Below are 17,973 nucleotides of genomic sequence, written 5' to 3'. Positions count from 1 at the left end.
ATTTGGAGGAAGAGTTGTACATGGAGCAACCACAGGGTTTTGAATCAACTGATGGAAAAGACAAGGTTTGTCTACTTAAGAAATCTTTCTATGGCTTAAAGCAGGCTCCACGTCAATGGAACAAAAGATTTGACAGGTTTATGACGGAAGAGAAGTTTATAAGGAGTGAATATGATCAATGCGTATATGTGAAGATGATCAATGAAAATGTTTTCGTTTATCTTATATTATATGTGGATGATATGTTGATTGCAGCAAAGAACATGTCAGAGATTAACAAATTAAAACAAAGACTTAGTGAAGAGTTTGAGATGAAAAACATGGGAGCTGCTAGTAAGATTCTTGGAATAGAAATCACAAGAGACAGAGATCAAGGAGTTTTGTGTTTGTCTCAGTCGGGATATTTGAAGAAGGTTTTGAAAAGGTTCAATATGAGTGATTGCAGGGCTGCAGATACTCCTATTGGAACACACTTCAAGTTGTCTGCAGTTCGGAATGATACAGAGTGTATTGGCATAGAGAAGACCCCATACTCGAGTGTTGTTGGGAGTGTAATGTACTCAATGATTAGTACACGACCTGATCTTGCCTATGCCTGGAGCAGTGCATTGGGAAGCTGTTAAATGGCTATTGATATACATTAAGGGTTCTCAAGATTTAAGTTTGGTATACACTAAAGAGAAGAATTTTAGTGTGATTGGATACTGCGATTCAGATCATGGAGGGGATTTGGATAGAAAACGATCAACTAGTGGATATGTTTTCACGGTAGGTGGGAATATAGTGAGTTGGAAATCGAGTTTACAACAAATTGTGGCATAATCATCTACTGAAGCAGAGTATATGGCTTTGACTGAAGCAGTGAAGGAAGAAGCTATATGGATCAAAAATCTGTTGGAGGATCTTGGTTTGAAGCAGGAAAAGGCACAAGTTTGGTGTGATTCTCAGTCTGCAATTTGCTTGTCCAAGAACAGTATTTATCACGAGAGGACCAAGCATATGGCAATCAAGAGATCTTTTCTCAGTGACGTTATTGAGAAAGGTGAAATAGAAGTGTCCAAGATTCACACTTTAGTGAATCCTGCGGATATGCTAACAAAAGGTATCCCCATTAACAAGTTAATTCAGCTTTGGATGTTCTGAAGCTGATCAAATGGGAGTAAGTGTTAAAGCTTACAATGATGGAGGTTAAACCCAAGTATGGCAGTTCACTATGAAGGAGAAGAATTGTATCAAGGTGGAGAATGTTATGGTGTGATCCAATTTAACCGGTTAGCTTGATGTCGACTTGGTTAGCTGGTTAAATGATGGTTCGTTATTCTTTGGCATCGGTTTTGGAAGTCCAAGAAAGAAAAGGTTTTAGTGTCGAAGAAATCAGAATTGCAGAAAGATTAGGACTTATCTTTTTGTGTTGATATATATACACCTTCTTACTCTCTCCTATCGTATCTCGATTTATCTCTATCTTGTAATCTCTCAGAAGTTCTGTTCTTGAGCTTGAGAGAAACACTTGAATCATTATAGTGAATTGCTGGGTTGAATCCAGCTCCAGACGTAGATTCATCACATCGGTGAATCGAACTGGGTAAACAATTCCTTGTGTCCTTGCATTCTTATTTCTGTTTAGACTTTTCTTTGATTCTGAGATTGTGAGTTGGTTGAGCTAATTTGTGTTGAGTTCTTGAGTGGTTATCGCCATTAAAACTTAACAAGTACAAATTACACCCTGATTAGTCTCGGCCATGTATGACCATCAACATCCTCATTCAACAAAGTAGCAACAAACTGTAGAACTAAAGGAAAATCATGAAAACCAAGCGATAAAGTAAGCGCATAGTTGGCTAACCCGTCAGCCAAACGGTTAGTCTTCCTATACACATGATGAAAACGGACTATCCAGTCCCTTGTGAGAAAGCTATGGCACATACGTACCAGGAACGACAGAGGATGAGACTCATCTATTCCTGTCGATAAAAATTTGACCACCACTTCCGAGTCCACCTCCACCTCCAAACACGTGACGCGCTTTTCCCAGGCCGTGTACAAGCCATAGTATACCCCTCATAGTTCTGCCAACTGCGCTGTACAGCACCCGATGCTAACTGCGAACCCGCCCGCAGCATTCCGTAACACACCGCCTGCAACTGCATAGCCCGAATTACCCTTAGAGGCTCCATCTGTATTCAATTTATACCAACCTTGCTCTGGAACCACCCAACCAACTTGTAGCTCAAAGCCCCGTCCTTGCATCCTCGAAGCAAAATTACGTGAGTTTGCCAAAGTAACTTCCACATCAAGGTCCTTAATGAATTGAACCTGATCTCGACACGTCATATTATCCCCAAACACATCACAACACCGTCATTTCCAGCTCCACCATACGACAATGGCAAAGGGCGTGGACCAATCCCCTTCCTTGGTCGCAATTCCATGTTTCAGATTCTCCGCCACCCATTCAAACAAAGAGGTAGTGAAAAAACCCCGTTGTTTGCTAGGCGGGATAATACGTGCCCAAAGTCCCACCATTGTTGGACAGTTTCGAAGTACATGAATGATTGTTTCTATCCCCCCACAACAAACTGCGCACACATCCAAATCACTTAAGTACGCTCTGCATTTGTCACTTACATTGTGGTTACACTCATACACACTCCAAAAAAAGTTAATGAAAATAGATTTTGTGGATTTCGTTAAAAATTAATAAAACACACTCAAAATCTAAATTTCCTAAATTTGGAAACCACTTTTATTACGGTATGAAAAATCAAAAAGATTTATATGGTATGAAAAAAACTCTTCTATAAAATAATTTCAATCAATTAAAAAAAAAACTCATTAATGATCTCTATATGATTTTTTTTATCCATACATTATAGAATCGTTAGCAACCTTTCTAAATCAATTAAATGCCTGTAGAAAAATCAGAATTATTTTTATTGTACTTAAGATAAACCCCGCATACAGAGAGAGATACAGTTCTCTATATTCATCTAAAAAAAATTATATCAGATATTTTTCACAACACTTAAATAATACTTTTTTTTTCCTTTTGTCCAATTTTCATCTCCTATAAAATACATCACTGAATATTCATTCATTAGTACGAATATTTTGGTAACTGAGACCAACCAACATATTAAAAGAAAAGAAAAAAACACAGTACCATTTGGTAATTTATTATTTTGTTGCTGTTTCAAATAGTAATTTTTTGATGCATAGATAATCTATCCTCTTAACTAGGATTGGTCCAAAGATAACAACACCAATTATGTTGACTCAGAGCATTAATAGTAATTTAATAATAATTTTAATTTTTTTTTTAATTTCATATGATTTTTAAACGAGTCAGAGAGATGCTCCCTCTTCTCTCTTCTACTTTGCACTCTCTGCAAAACACTCTGCACAAACACAAAAATATTTACTGACCACAGCCTTAAATTGGATCTGTGAGCCCCCTCCCCCCTCCCTCTCTGACAACCTCCGTTATACCTCTCTCTCTCTTCGTCGTCTTCACCTTCTTCATTGCTCTCTCTCTCTCTCTTTTCTCGTTGGAAACTCTTTAGATTGATTCATCGATCCGCATCACCGGATCTCGATTCTTCAACTGTAGAGCTCGATCTCTGATTTTTTTGTTTTTTTTTTTTTGGTTGAGATCAATGTTGTTTTTGATTTGATTATTGTGAGACTATGAATCCTCTTTGCTGCATTGCTCCGGTTTCGATTGATGACCGGACTAACCCTGTGGTTGCCAAATCATCCGCGAATCATCATCAGTCGTCTCAGTTAGGGTTTGAATCGACGAAATCGGGTACAAACCATGCTTCTAAGCCGTCGTTTTCGACTCAGGCTTCTTGGATCAGCCAAGATCAGCTTGAGAGACTCTCTTCTGAAACAGCAGACGACGAGGCCAAAGATGCTTCTTCTTCTACTTCTAAAGGAGGTTTCTTTTTTGGGAATGGCGTCGGTGTTGGAGCTGGAGTCGCTGGGATTATGTATAAGTGGGTTAACTATGGGAAAGGGTGGAGAGCTAGATGGTTTGAGTTAGAGGATGGTGTTTTGTCTTATTATAAGATCCATGGACCTGATAAGATTGTCATGAATCCTTCTAGAGAGAAAGGTGTTAGGGTGATCGGTGAGGAATCTGTTAGGTACATTAGGAAAGCTAGCTGTGGCAGTGGCAGTAGCAACAAGCTTGGATCTTCTTCTTCTGCTGCTGCTTCAAGGCCTTGTAAACCATTTGGAGAAGTACATTTGAAGGTCTTATATAACCCCACCATACCTTTCTTCAGTTTTTATTACTCTGCATTATCTTAAACTGGCAGTTGAGTTTTGTAGTGCTTTTTTTTTTGTAGGTTTCTTCAATTCGTGCAAGCAAGTCTGATGATAAAAGGCTTGCTATATTTACTGGTACTAAGACTCTTCATTTACGATGTGTATCGAGAGATAATAGAGCAGCTTGGGTAGAAGCTTTACAGGTTGCCAAGGATCTTTTTCCTAGAGTTCCCAGTGGTGACATCCTACCTTCGGAAGATGCGGTTGTTTCTACCGAGAAGTTGCGTGAAAAGTTACTGCAGGAAGGTATTGGTGAGGCAATAGTAAAAGATTGTGAAGCCATTATGCTTTCAGAAGTTTCTGTGTTGCAGAACCGGTTGAAGGTTCTCTCACATAAACACATTATACTACTGGATACACTCAGACAGTTAGAGGTATGTTTTCGTTCTTCCCTATGCACACATTTTTACATGGACCTATTTATCTCGAACTTGTACAATTCTTTGGATGAGAGTCTGGTTTAATTTAATCATATCACTGCAATTTCACATTGTGATCATATTACACTACCAGCCTCTTGTTTGTCGTCTGCTTCACTTGGTATATAGATTTTCAGCTTCAGGTAAAATAATTGATTTCGTTTTTTTTTTATAATCATTTTGCAGACTGAGAAAATAGAGCTAGAAACTACGGTTGTTGATGAAACAAAAGAGCATGACTCTTGCTGTGGACAGGGAAGACGATATAGTGGTTAGTTACATTATATCATTTGTGCAACTGAATGTTTTAATTTATATATTGAACGATCAGAATTCTCAGTGATGTTAAGTTCTTCCTTGACTCAGTTGAGACAGATTTTAAGTTCTAACATAATTGTTGTCCAACAGATTTCTATTCAGTCATGTCAGAGGTATCTGCTAGCGATTCTGAGGCAGACAATGAAAGTCAGGATGGAGCAGATGTTGAATCTGATGAAGATGATGTACCTTTCTTTGATACAAATGATATCCTATCAGCCGACGCACTGAGAAGTGCTTCTTATCGTAGCAGAGAAGCTGAAGGAAATGGATCTATCTACGATAAAGACCCCTTCTTTTCTGATCGCTTGCAAGTTCCAGTTAGGATTCCTCAGTATCCATATGTCAGAAGAAGGGATAACTTACCGGAGCCAAAAGAGAAGGAAAAGCCAGTTGGATTATGGTCAATCATCAAAGAGAACATTGGCAAAGACTTGTCTGGAGTTTGTCTACCCGTATATTTTAATGAACCACTCTCTTCTCTGCAAAAGTGCTTCGAGGATTTGGAGTACTCATACTTGATAGACAGAGCACTTGAGTGGGGGAAGCAGGTCAGGTCAATTAGCCTATTTCAAAATGCACATAACACTATATTGCGGGGCTAACAGTCTTTACTTATTTCAGGGTAATGAGTTGATGAGGCTTCTAAACATTGCAGCGTTTGCTGTATCTGGCTATGCATCCACGGAAGGCAGGCAATGCAAACCTTTTAATCCTCTACTTGGTGAGACCTATGAAGCTGATTATCCAGATAAAGGACTTCGTTTCTTCTCTGAGAAGGCAAGTCAACGCATTTGCCTCTTTTTACTACAAGAGTTGTATTGGGATATCATGCATGAAATGTAAAAATAACGTTACATTAGATTATCTTTCTAATCTATTGAACATATATAATTCTCTTGTTCAGGTGAGTCATCATCCTATGATTGTCGCTTGCCATTGTGAGGGACAAGGTTGGAATTTCTGGGGAGACTCAAATATCAAAGGAAAATTTTGGGGGCGGTCAATCCAGCTTGACCCAGTGGGTGTCTTGACATTAAGATTTGATGATGGTGAGATATATCAATGGAGCAAGGTTACGACTTCCATATACAACATCATCCTTGGTAAACTTTACTGCGATCATTATGGAACCATGCGGATCAAAGGCGGTGGCAATTATTCCTGCCGGTTGAAGTTCAAGGAGCAGTCAGTCATAGATCGAAACCCTCGTCAGGTAGTAGAATAGAATGGTTTTTTATTTTCTCTTTCTGCCGTATGAAACCGGCCTTTAATGGAATTTAGTAATGCAGGTTCATGGGTTTGTGCAAGACAACAGAACTGGGGAGAAAGTAGCTATACTGATAGGCAAATGGGATGAAGCAATGTACTATGTATTGGGAGATCCGACAACAAAACCAAAGGGATATGACCCAATGACAGAAGCAGTGTTACTGTGGGAAAGAGACAAATCTCCAACAAAAACAAGATACAATCTCTCCCCTTTTGCAATCTCTCTCAATGAGATAACTCCTGGGATGATAGACAAGTTGCCTCCAACAGATTCAAGACTGAGACCAGACCAAAGACACTTAGAAAACGGTGAATATGAGTCAGCAAATGCCGAGAAACTGAGACTTGAACAGTTACAGAGACAGGTACAAAATTTATAGGAAAATTTGTTAATCTTGAATACATTACATAATTGTGCATGAGCATGGTAAGTAGCATAGGACTGAATGTAGAAGAGTGTACCGTTTGTGTGTTGCAGGCAAGGAGGCTGCAGGAGAAAGGATGGAAGCCAAGATGGTTTGAAAAGGATGAAGAAGGGAATTATCGGTATCTAGGAGGTTACTGGGAAGCAAGAGAGAAGAAAGAATGGGATAGAATCACTGACATTTTCAAGAAGCAGCAACAGCGCAACACGCTGTCATCTTCATCTACCTTTCTTTAATCATCATTCCTCCCATGTCTTTTATTTTATTTTTGTTTTGATAATTTAATACATATGAAAGATCTTCACCATTCCCTCATTGTGCTTCTGTGAAAATTTGGCCGGAACCTTTGTTGGTGTGTGTCTGTAGATGTGAAAGAGACTTTTTATTGGAAATGAATGAATTTTTCCTTCAGAATTCCGATTTTCATGTTTGGAAAACGGATAATTTGAATAACAGTGGTAAAAACCAAGAAGTAACCAATCAAGTCATGGTAAAAAAGGAACAAAAATAGGAATGTATGAAACAGTTACTTCCACTGTATATAAAGCGTACGGTGACAGGAGACGACAGCGGTTTATGGCGAGACCTTAAGATCAAAACTGCAGACATAGGACATAACATAATTTATGCAACAACAAAAAGAACCAAACAAAACTGTGATCAGTATTGAGACAGAAGAATCAAGAGTTTTGGTACATTTGATCACTTCCAAGCTTTCCTTCCTCTAAACTGGCTTCCACTGAGGCTATTCTTCATCTTCTTGGTTCGCTTTGATTTCCCAGCCTTTGATCTTATTGCAGCAAGAGGCATATTCTTCCTGTGTTCCTTCTGTTTATTGCTTGATCCTCCAGTCTTCTTCTGTTTGATGGCAGCCCTGGCTTGGTATTTCCCTCGGTCCTCCCTTCCAGCTTTAACTAGTTCCAGTCTTTGCTCTTTTGTTAGCTTATGCCTTATGTGAGCCTGTTGAAAGAGTTAAAAATCAGTTAGCATCAAATATCTCACCCGAGTATGCCAAACATTTTTTGTGACTAAAATGGAGCCTCTTATCAGCAACAACTTACTTCAAGCTTGGCTGGATCAACTCGCTTCTTACTTAGCTGATCCGAGTCCGGAACCTTGAATCCTTTTCGAGCCAATGCAATTTTTGCTTCCTTCTTTGCCTGTATGCGACATACAACATCAGTAACAACATTTGGTATGTACCAGAATGTAGAACATACAAAAAGAGAACATACAAAAAGGGAAAGGGTTCTAATATCTTTGAGCATATATACCTGAAGTTCTTTGATTTTTCGGAAGTCTTCATTCGAAAGTATGCCATCACTTTCATCAAAAGATGGTTTCTCGTTCTTTGCTTCTGCGAATCTCTTGAGTGCTCGTAGGCTTGTATCAGCAGAAAGAAGATTCGCATCAAAATCAACAATCTTCCTCTTCGTCCCCTTTGCTTTCTCTTCGTTTCCACTATCTTCTCCAGAAGAATCAGAAGCGTCTCCATCGTCGTCTTCACTTTCCATCTCCTCATTTTCCGAATCAGTCTCAGCTCCATCACTATCATTCATCTCTTCGTCTTCATCACCTCCTATTGAGGTATCAATATCACTATCATCTTCTTCAGCTTCGTCCTCGCTTCCACAATCTTCAGGTATCAGCTCCTGCTCAACATCATCGCCGCTTAGCAACTCCGTGTCACCATCATCATCTTGATCATCGTCAGAGCCACTCTCATGATCACTTTCTTGCAATAATTCAACATTGGGAACATTGCTGAAGACATTAGCCTCTCCATATTGTTTAGGTTTGACAACAGTAGCTCCAGGACGGCCACGATCTTTTTTAACCAGAAGCGAAGGATTGATCTGAAATTACAGAACGCAATTCTCAATTAACCGGATACACCTATAATTTTGTTCAAACCAGCAAATTAAATGCTTGTGCTACCTCTCTGAACAATGCTATGAGGGAACGAGCTGCTGCTGAGATGGCTTTTTCATGGGACTTTTTATACAGAGCAAGATCTTGCAGCAATTCTTCCGTCATCAACTGAAGATCAAGAGGAAAACAAAGAAAAGCAAAAACACAGTTCAGACTTCAGACGAAACAGGTTTGATGCTTGATAACTACATTTATATTGGACCAAGAAACAGAGCCAAGAACTAGTTACATCGTGAATCCTCAGGCACATTTCTCGTACCACATTGAGTCCAACAGCAATAGCCTGGTTAAAAAAAGTGAAACAATGAATTGGAAAGGAAAAATTTCAATGATAAAGTAAGATTTCTAGTTATATTCCTTGATGTGAGAAAGCTTGAAATCGCACCTCAGGACGTGAACGATCGTGTACAAACTGATTCACTATTTGCTTGAACAGTGGCTCCACGGCATTAGAAGGAACCTGCTCGAAATAATATAATTAGAAGAAGGATTGAAGAATGAGAAAAATAATCATGTGTTTAACGTGGAAATGTTTCTATACCCCATCGTGGCAAGACTGAACTGCTGCTGCAAGTATTTGTGTAATGTCCTTTACATGCGGCTGCATTTAGAAAACTGATATTGATCAAATTTGAGTTAGCAGAAGAAATTATGAAGAGGGTAAGGAAGCAGATCATACCATAGCATAGTTCTGAAGAAAAGAATAGAAACTTAGTAAATGCAACTTGTGAAGACCAATTGTGCGAGCAATAACTTTAATCATCATCAACCTGGTCTGCAAATTATTCAATAGGGGAAAAATAATCTAATGAGATTATCAGAGAACGGGAAACCTAATCAAAAGTTGGTTAGCTCATATATGTTTCTATTAGAATAGATGAAGCGGTTTAAAATATAAGATTTTCATTTTTGATAATGAAAACAGTGAGAATTACCTCAGCACGTTCACCAGTGCCCTTTATGGTCTGAAGACGGGAAAACAATTTCTCCGCGAATTTCTGTAAAAGAAGTAAACATTCAATCATAGCTACTTCCATACCATTGTGATTGCACTACAAAAAGCTAAGAAGTGAACCTGAGCATCGTTTAAATGATTAAGAGGTGAAAATGCTGAAGTGGTGTTCTCAGACGACGAACGCTGCTTTCTTTTTATACTTTTCACTGCACGCTGCAGTTTTGCTTGCTTTTTCTTCTTGCTAGAGGATGTACCTTTGTTGTTTGCCTTGCATTCAAACGGGAAAAATATTAGATAAACTAACCCAAAACAGTTTCCCTAAATACTAAAGCTCCATGATATCATATAAACATCACCTAATTTCATTTAGTTTGAAAACTGAGATGATATAGACAACAATAAAGGTGGAAACTTTCATCAACAACTAGTAAGCGTCTTCTTTCATATTCTCCGATAAAAATATCCATGAGTATGAAATGTTGTTTTACCTTGTAAACAGCCTGTCGATTAATCACAACTTGAGATATTTTCTTTGTCTCTTCGTCATCATCGCTTTCAGCATCACTATCGTCATCATCGTCAATGTTCTCATAGTCGAGAAGAAATCTAAGGGCGGAAATCATTATCCTGAAAAATACAAAAAGAAGTTAGTAACTCCACCACTAACGAAAAAACCATATCAACATGCTCCAGAGTTAGGACAAAAGGGATATACCTAGGTGAAGTATGAAAGCAGGCTTCACAGATTGCAATTGCAACTCTTTCATTTCTATCACCAAGCCAGATCTTTTTCTTGTGTAACGCACAAAGAGTAGCAAGTGCTCTCTTAGCCTTTGCTTCATCTTCTAGCTACAAACGAAAACACACCAAGCTTAACTATCATCTAGTAAATACCGCACTATAAGTCATTACGCAATGCCATGAAACAGAGAGAATGAGAAACTATTTACCTCAAGCATAGAGATTACAATCTTCTGAAGTGATTTGTGCTTGGGATCAGTGGCACTCATTTTACGAATGGTTTGAACAATATGAGAAAAAGCAAGAGTCCGAAGGTTTTTGTCACCAAGAGTCTGAATATCCAGAAATAAAGCCAGCAAATCCTCGATGACAAGACTCTAATCACCCCACAGAGAAGAAACCATTCAAAAGTTTTAAACTTTAAGCAAAACCCAAAAATGAAACTCAATCACAACAAACTCAGAAATGACACTTCTCTCCAATCAAATTACACATTAAAAAGCACAAACCTTTCGATTCATTAGAAGAATCAGAGCTTGTGCAACATGGTTCCGAAGTCCCGAGGGCATTGCCAAGCACGAAGTACGGAGCAAATCAGTCAACTGAGCTGGAAACGCCNATCTTTTTCTTGTGTAGCGCACAAAGAGTAGCAAGTGCTCTCTTAGCCTTTGCTTCATCTTCTAGCTACAAACAAAAAACACACCAAGCTTAACTACCATCTTGGCATCTTGTAAAAATCGCACTATAAGTCTTTACGCAATGCCATGAAACAAAGGGAATGAGAAACGATCTTACCTCCAACATAGAGATAACAATCTTCTGAAGTGATTTGTGCTTGGGATCAGTGGGACTCATCTTACGAATGGTTTGAACAATATGAGAAAAAGCAAGAGTCCGCAGGTTTTTGTCACCAAGAGTCTGAATATCCAGAAATAAAGCCAGCAAATCCTCGATGACAAGACTCTAATCACACCACAGAGAAGAAACCATTCAAAATGTTTAAACTTTAAACACAACCCACAAATGAACTCAATCACAACAAATTCAGAAATGACACTTCTCTCCAATCAAAAGCACAAACCTTTCGATTCATTAGAAGAATCAGAGCTTGAGCAACATGGTTTCGAAGACCCGAGGGCATTGCCAAGCACGAAGTGCGGAGCAAATCAGTCAATTGAGCTGGAAACGCGGCGAGTTGCTTCGGGTAAAAGGGAGTAACGTGAGCTAGAAACATGGCACGGTCGCCGAGTTCTTTGGCAACAGAAGGGTCAGAGCCAATGCCAACAACAGAGGAAAAACTGAGAGCTCCTTGTTGCTTGAAGAGATCGACGGAGGTTAAGAACTGTTTGTAAATCAACTGGAGCTCCGTTTCGTAACCTTCTGGGTCACGTTTGATTTTACCTTGAAGGATAAGAAGGCTGACATTCTCGGAGCTCCGGCCAGATGCCTTTAAGGATTCCGGCGTTAAACCTAGAGATCCGACCATTGTCGGAGGTTTTGGGAGAGAGAATGAAACCCTAAAAAAAAAATTGAGACTTTTGATTTTATACTTTAGGTTTAGATTTTTATTGAACCAGGCCGGTTCAGGTTTTGATACTCTTTGGTTCTGTGCGGTTATTGACCAAGTTTTGAATTTGAGATGCAGCACAGAATTTAGTCAATTTACAAAAAAAGTCAACGGATTTGTTTTTTAAGGCTTCATGTGGGAGTGAAGTAGAGTCTTGCTCACTGTGGTCAGGTTATGTAAATCGATAATAAATTGTGTTTGCAGAGTGCTACAAGTTTTGGTTATACATAACGTATCAAACCTACAAAATCATGAAAACTTAAAAGATAACAAGAATTTGTCACTAATACTCACTACAAGAGATATGTATTTTTACGGTCTTGATGTTTGTCACTTGAATCTATAGGTCTTTCACTTGTAAGAGTGGTAAATGTTGATATCTGACACTTGCTCTAGTCTTTTTGACTGTGTTGAATCAGTGGGATGTTATTTCACAACTAGGGATTCTAATAAGAGGCAGACAAGTGAATATATATATATAGGACTCTTTATTACTCTTTTAACATATCTAAAACTAAACATCTCTTGTTCTCTGTTTTTGGACCTCTGCTTACTGTCAAACTTCTATAATCCTCTTTCAGAATTATTCGTTGTAATTATTTCTTTTGTTTGCTAATTCTAAAGAGTTTCATTGTATCTTCAGTATAATACTGAATAGCCAAAAAGATAATACACACTTATGTCAGACATACTCACGTAAGACATGACAGGCACATTTGCATTTTTTCTGGAATCATTCATTCTTTCACGTTTTTTTCTCAATAAACACACAATTTGCAATAGCCTAACTACGTTCCGTTTCCGTCTCAAACAAGAAACCTTCATCTTCTTCAAATACACCAATTATACACGAAGACAGCAAATGTAATTCCAAAATCAAAACATGTTATGTATCACAAATCTTTCCTCAAATACTCTTGAAACAATGACATCACCACAAACAACAAAACAGAGAGTTCACTGAGAGAAAAATTACAATGTCTATAACAGAGCGACTTTATAATCATCTTTCTCTCTTCGATCTATTTCTTGCCTTGTTAGGGCTCTTTATTTTCTGCTGCTTGCGTGAGAAGTTAACCAACAAGCGTGGACCAATGCTATGGCCAGTGCTCGGAATTACTTTAGAGTTTTTCTTTCATATGAATGATGTCTACGGTTGGGTCACAAAAAGTTTGACAAACTGCCGAGGTACGTTTCTTTACCGAGGAATTTGGTTTGATGGGTCTTACGGAGCTGTGACTTGTATCCCTGCAAATGTCGAGTACATGCTCAAAACTAACTTCAAGAACTTCCCCAAAGGTGCCTTCTTTAAAGACCGGTTCAGTGATCTGCTCGAGGATGGTATTTTCAATGCTGACGATGAATCTTGGAAAGAGCAACGACGGATCATCATAACCGAGATGCATTCAACCCGGTTTGTGGAGTATTCCTTTCAAACAACACAACATTTAGTAAGGAAGAAGCTGTTAAAGGTGATGGAGAGTTTCGCAAAGTCACAAGAAGCTTTCGATCTCCAAGATGTGTTCCTACGCTTGACGTTTGACATCATCTGCATAGCGGGTCTAGGTGATGACCCCGAAACTCTAGCTCCTGATCTCCCTCAAGTCCCATTCGCTAAAGCGTTTGAAGAAGCAACAGAGTCTACTCTGTTTAGATTAATGATCCCTCCATTTATATGGAAACCCATGAGGTTCCTCGACATCGGGTATGAGAAAAGTCTAAGGAAAGCTGTTGGGGTCGTGCATGGGTTCGTCGACAAGATGATCGTGGATCGTATCTGCGAGCTCAAGGAGGAAGAAACGTTAGATAGTAGATTTGATGTTCTCTCAAGGATCATTCAGACAGAGAGTCATAGAAAGGGAAACAAGATTGATCCTTCCACCATCAGATTTTTCAGACAATTTTGTACAAGTTTTATTTTAGCTGGACGAGATACAAGTTCTGTTGCACTTTCATGGTTCTGCTGGGTGATACAGAAACATCCAGACGTTGAAAACAAAATCATCAGTGAGATCAGAGATATATTGAGACAGCGAGGGGATTCTCCAAATAGCAAAACTGAGAGCCTCTTCACGGTCAGAGAACTAAACAACATGGTATATCTACAAGCAGCACTTTCAGAAACACTGAGACTTTACCCTCCAATTCCAATGGAAATGAAACAAGCCATTGAAGATGATGTGTTACCTGATGGGACGTTCGTAAGAAAAGGTTCAAGGGTTTACTTCTCAATCTATGCCATGGGAAGGATGGAATCAATTTGGGGAAAAGATTGTGAAAGTTTCAGACCAGAGAGATGGATCCAAGCAGGGAAGTTTGTCAGTGGCGACCAGTTCAAATATGTTGTGTTCAACGCAGGGCCAAGGCTTTGTATAGGGAAAACATTTGCCTACCTGCAGATGAAGATGATAGCTGCTTCAGTTTTGTTGAGGTATTCAATCAAGGTTTCTCAAGATCACGCCATTGTTCCTAGAGTCACGACTAACTTGTACATGAAGTACGGCCTCAAAGTGACAATCACACCAAGGTCGCTGGAAGAAACGAGACTTGAGTCATGTTCCATGTAGAAGAGTTGTAAACTAAAATACCTTACAGGAACTCAATTCTATTGCTTAAAACCACAGTTTAATATTTTTTGACATTTTACAAATCTCAATGAAAAAGTATATACCAGTTTTGGAGTTAACTACTAATCATCTCAATACATTGTACAATGTGTGTTGCATGTTCTGTCAAATAACTCATTTGATATATTTCAAGACTGAAGAAATGTATTCATCCATGGAGTAACATGAAAGATTGCTTTACATCAGCTTCTTGTGCTCAGGCTTAAACCACTGGCTTCCAAGGTCTTACGTGACGTCTCATTCCTATAAGAACAGCTCTAAATGATTATCAAAAGGTATCATTCCAACCTAATGGACAGATTCAATTCAACAAGCTCTAACTCAACAAACCAAAATATTGGGCCTCTTTATATTAATTTCTGTCTTGTTACGGTCCATTTCCAGTTATGAACATCCAAAATAATGAAATATACTACTGTACATACAAAATGGAACTTCTTGATCACAACGATGATGATGCTAATTGCTAAACCAAGCATTATTAACATAGGAAGTGAGAACTCAGTGTATATACAATCTCACCAACATATTCCATACAAATCCAAACTGCCAAAAAAAAAACAGAACTTGGATTTAGATATTTGAGGCCCATGCCCATTTTGTAGTATAAGAGCAATAAGTCCCAATTTCCAGAGTTTGATACAATTTATAAGGTGGTGTCACCAAAGACATGAACGCAAGTTTTGCATTTTTGATAGCATTCTTTGCGCGCATTTTGCCAAACATACAATTTGCGTTAGTACGAACATTAACATTTCGTGTCCCACAAGAAACTTCATCTTTTATTAAAATTGACTAAATTCCTCAGAGCTAAACTGTCTCTCCCTGAAGATTGCAACAAAAAGTGGAGTTCTTAAGCCAAAACAGAAAACGCATGATAATAAATATTTATTCAAATACTATTTGACTCTTCAGGTTACTTATTACACTTTCACATCAAACAATAACTTTCCATCTGACCCCAAGTACAAAAACAGAGATATTTCACTGAGATTAACTATCAATGTCTCAAACGTCTTCCATGTCTTTAACAGAGAGGGTTTATAATCATCTTTGTCTTTCCGATGCTTCTCTCGCGTTGTTGGGACTCTTTGTTTTCTGTTGCCTCCGTGAGAAGATAACCAAAAAGGAGGGGCCAACGATATGGCCAGTGTTTGGAATCACTCCAGAGTTCTTCTTTCACAGGAATGAAGTCTATAGTTGGGTCACAAGGTGTTTAACAAAATGCCAAGGTACATTTCTCTATAACGGAATGTGGCTTAGTGGCTCTTCTGGAGCTGTGACTTGTGTCCCTGCGAATGTCGAGTACATGCTCAAGACTAATTTCAAGAACTTCCCCAAAGGCACCTTCTTTAAAGACCGGTTCACTGATCTGCTCGAGGATGGTATCTTTAATGCTGATGCTGAGTCTTGGAAGGAGCAACGACGGATCATCATAACCGAAATGCATTCAACCCGGTTCGTGGAGCATTCCTTTAAGACAACACAAGACTTGGTAAGGGAGAAGCTGTTGAAGGTGATGGAGAGTTTCGCAAAGTCACAAGAGGCTTTCGACCTCCAAGATGTGCTCTTGCGCTTGACATTTGACAACATCTGCATCGCGGGTCTAGGTGATGACCCTGGAACTCTGGATTCTGATCTTCCCCTTGTTCCATTCGCTCAAGCTTTTGAAGAAGCAACGGAATCTACACTGTTTAGATTCATGATTCCTCCTTTTATATGGAAGTCCCTGAGGTTCCTCGACATCGGGTATGAGAAAAGTCTCAGGAAAGCTGTTGAGGTTGTTCATGAGTTTGTAGACAAGATAGTTGTGGATCGTATCTGCAAGCTCAAGGAGGAAAAAACGTTAGGTAACAGATCCGATGTCCTCTCAAGGATTATTGAGGTAGAAAGTCACAAGAAGACTGATGAAAAAGATCCTTCCACTATCAAATTCTTTAGACAGTTCTGCACAAGTTTCATCTTAGCAGGAAGAGACACGAGTTCAGTTGCACTTACATGGTTCTTCTGGGTGATACAGAAACACCCAGAAGTTGAAAACAAAATCATCCGTGAGATCAGAGAAATATTGAAAAAACGAGGGGATCATCAAGAAACAAGCAAAAACGAGAGTCTCTTCACGGTCAAAGAACTAAACGACATGGTATATCTACAAGCAGCACTTTCAGAGACCATGAGACTTTACCCTCCAATACCAATGGAAATGAAACAAGCCACTGAAGACGATGTTTTCCCGGATGGGACTTTCATACGTAAAGGTTCACGGGTTTACTTTGCAACTTACGCCATGGGAAGGACAGAATCCATTTGGGGAAAAGACTGTGAATCATTCAAACCAGAGAGATGGATCCAAGTAGGGAACTTTGTGAGCGATGACCAATTCAAATACGTTGTGTTTAACGCTGGACCAAGGCTGTGTTTAGGGAAAACATTTGCTTACCTACAGATGAAGACAGTGGCTGCTTCAGTCTTGTTGAGATACTCAATCAAAGTTGTTAAAGATCATATCGTTGTCCCCAGAGTTACAACCACCTTGTACATGAAGCATGGTCTCAAGGTAACCATCTCGCCAAAGTCCCTGGAATAGAAGAAGATACACATTCAAGAGTCAAGACTAAGGTACTCAAGTCATGTTCCCCTGTAGAAGGGTTTGCAAAAAGATAAAGACTTTTTCATGTTTAGTATCCAAAACCACAATGTAACAATCTTCACATTTTCTACCACCTAAGCCTTAATGGAGTTTAAGATCATTCCATAAACTCATATCTAACACAACAGCACAACACATTGCATTGTCACAGAAAGATGCATTGGTCAAGATCATGTAAGAACAAATCCTAAACTCAGATAATTCAATCCAACTGATTAACAAAAACTTCTAAGGATAGGATTGAGAGAGAGTGTGTACCACAGCGAATGACTCATCAGAGTCTTTTCGACGATTGCTTCCGGTAGCACAACGCTATTCACGAGCCGCGTGTTGACCCATCGATCGATCTGGCTTTTTATCGGCGTTGGATTGAAGTTATGCCACGGCCGCATCGACGGTGGTGGTGATCTGGAAGACGAATTTTTGTTCAATTGTTTTTTACTCCTCATGAGTTTTATTATTTACGGATTTACCCCGTTTCTTTAGTTACGTAATTTACTCCTCAAGTAGTTTTCTATAGATTAACTGAAGATTTATTATTTAGTGAAGATAAAAAAAATCACAGAATCAGATACATAAAAAAATTATTTGTTTTTTTGTATTGCTTCTTTCTTTCTTTGTTTTCTTATCATTTTAAATTTTAAATTATAAATGTATAATAAACATATGATGACTATACAAAAAAAAAATTATCCGATTCAAAAAATATTAATTTTGATCATTGCACAATAAAAT

The 17,973-nt window shown here is 38.7% G+C and overlaps 4 protein-coding genes across 5 annotated transcripts; 3 read left to right on the top strand and 1 right to left on the bottom strand.

Moving 5' to 3' along the window:
* On the top strand, positions 3,381-7,180 carry LOC104739972 (oxysterol-binding protein-related protein 1D). The gene is made up of 8 exons (XM_010460460.2): positions 3,381-4,257; positions 4,353-4,706; positions 4,938-5,022; positions 5,160-5,620; positions 5,694-5,849; positions 5,977-6,285; positions 6,362-6,706; positions 6,820-7,180. The coding sequence occupies exons 1-8, from the start codon at positions 3,688-3,690 to the stop codon at positions 7,000-7,002; spliced, it is 2,463 nt and encodes an 820-aa protein (XP_010458762.1). The 5' UTR covers positions 3,381-3,687; the 3' UTR covers positions 7,003-7,180.
* On the bottom strand, positions 7,281-11,929 carry LOC104739971 (protein SDA1 homolog). 2 transcript variants are annotated; one of them, XM_010460458.2, is made up of 15 exons: positions 11,585-11,929; positions 10,904-11,012; positions 10,604-10,771; positions 10,369-10,502; positions 10,142-10,280; positions 9,774-9,920; positions 9,634-9,696; positions 9,378-9,473; positions 9,240-9,299; positions 9,084-9,158; positions 8,928-8,981; positions 8,705-8,806; positions 8,041-8,622; positions 7,828-7,926; positions 7,281-7,726 (listed from the first exon to the last, which is right to left on the bottom strand). In XM_010460458.2, exons 1-15 carry the CDS (start codon positions 11,878-11,880, stop codon positions 7,469-7,471), a joined length of 2,382 nt encoding a protein of 793 aa, XP_010458760.2. In that variant the 5' UTR covers positions 11,881-11,929; the 3' UTR covers positions 7,281-7,468. The 2 variants fall into 2 exon arrangements, with proteins under 2 accessions (XP_010458760.2, XP_010458761.1); XM_010460459.1 differs by lacking the exon at positions 10,904-11,012 and having other exon boundaries at positions 11,476-11,929.
* On the top strand, positions 12,844-14,621 carry LOC104739970 (cytochrome P450 86B1-like). The gene has a single exon (XM_010460456.2). It carries the CDS (start codon positions 12,939-12,941, stop codon positions 14,526-14,528), a length of 1,590 nt encoding a protein of 529 aa, XP_010458758.1. The 5' UTR covers positions 12,844-12,938; the 3' UTR covers positions 14,529-14,621.
* Positions 15,451-17,177, top strand: LOC104739969 (cytochrome P450 86B1-like). Its single transcript, XM_010460455.2, has one exon. It carries the CDS (start codon positions 15,592-15,594, stop codon positions 17,173-17,175), a length of 1,584 nt encoding a protein of 527 aa, XP_010458757.1. The 5' UTR covers positions 15,451-15,591; the 3' UTR covers positions 17,176-17,177.

The sequence above is a fragment of the Camelina sativa genome, chromosome 14 (assembly GCF_000633955.1).
Source record: "Camelina sativa cultivar DH55 chromosome 14, Cs, whole genome shotgun sequence".
In the NCBI taxonomy this organism is placed as follows: domain Eukaryota; kingdom Viridiplantae; phylum Streptophyta; class Magnoliopsida; order Brassicales; family Brassicaceae; genus Camelina; species Camelina sativa.
This window is presented reverse-complemented; position numbering and strand designations above follow the sequence as displayed.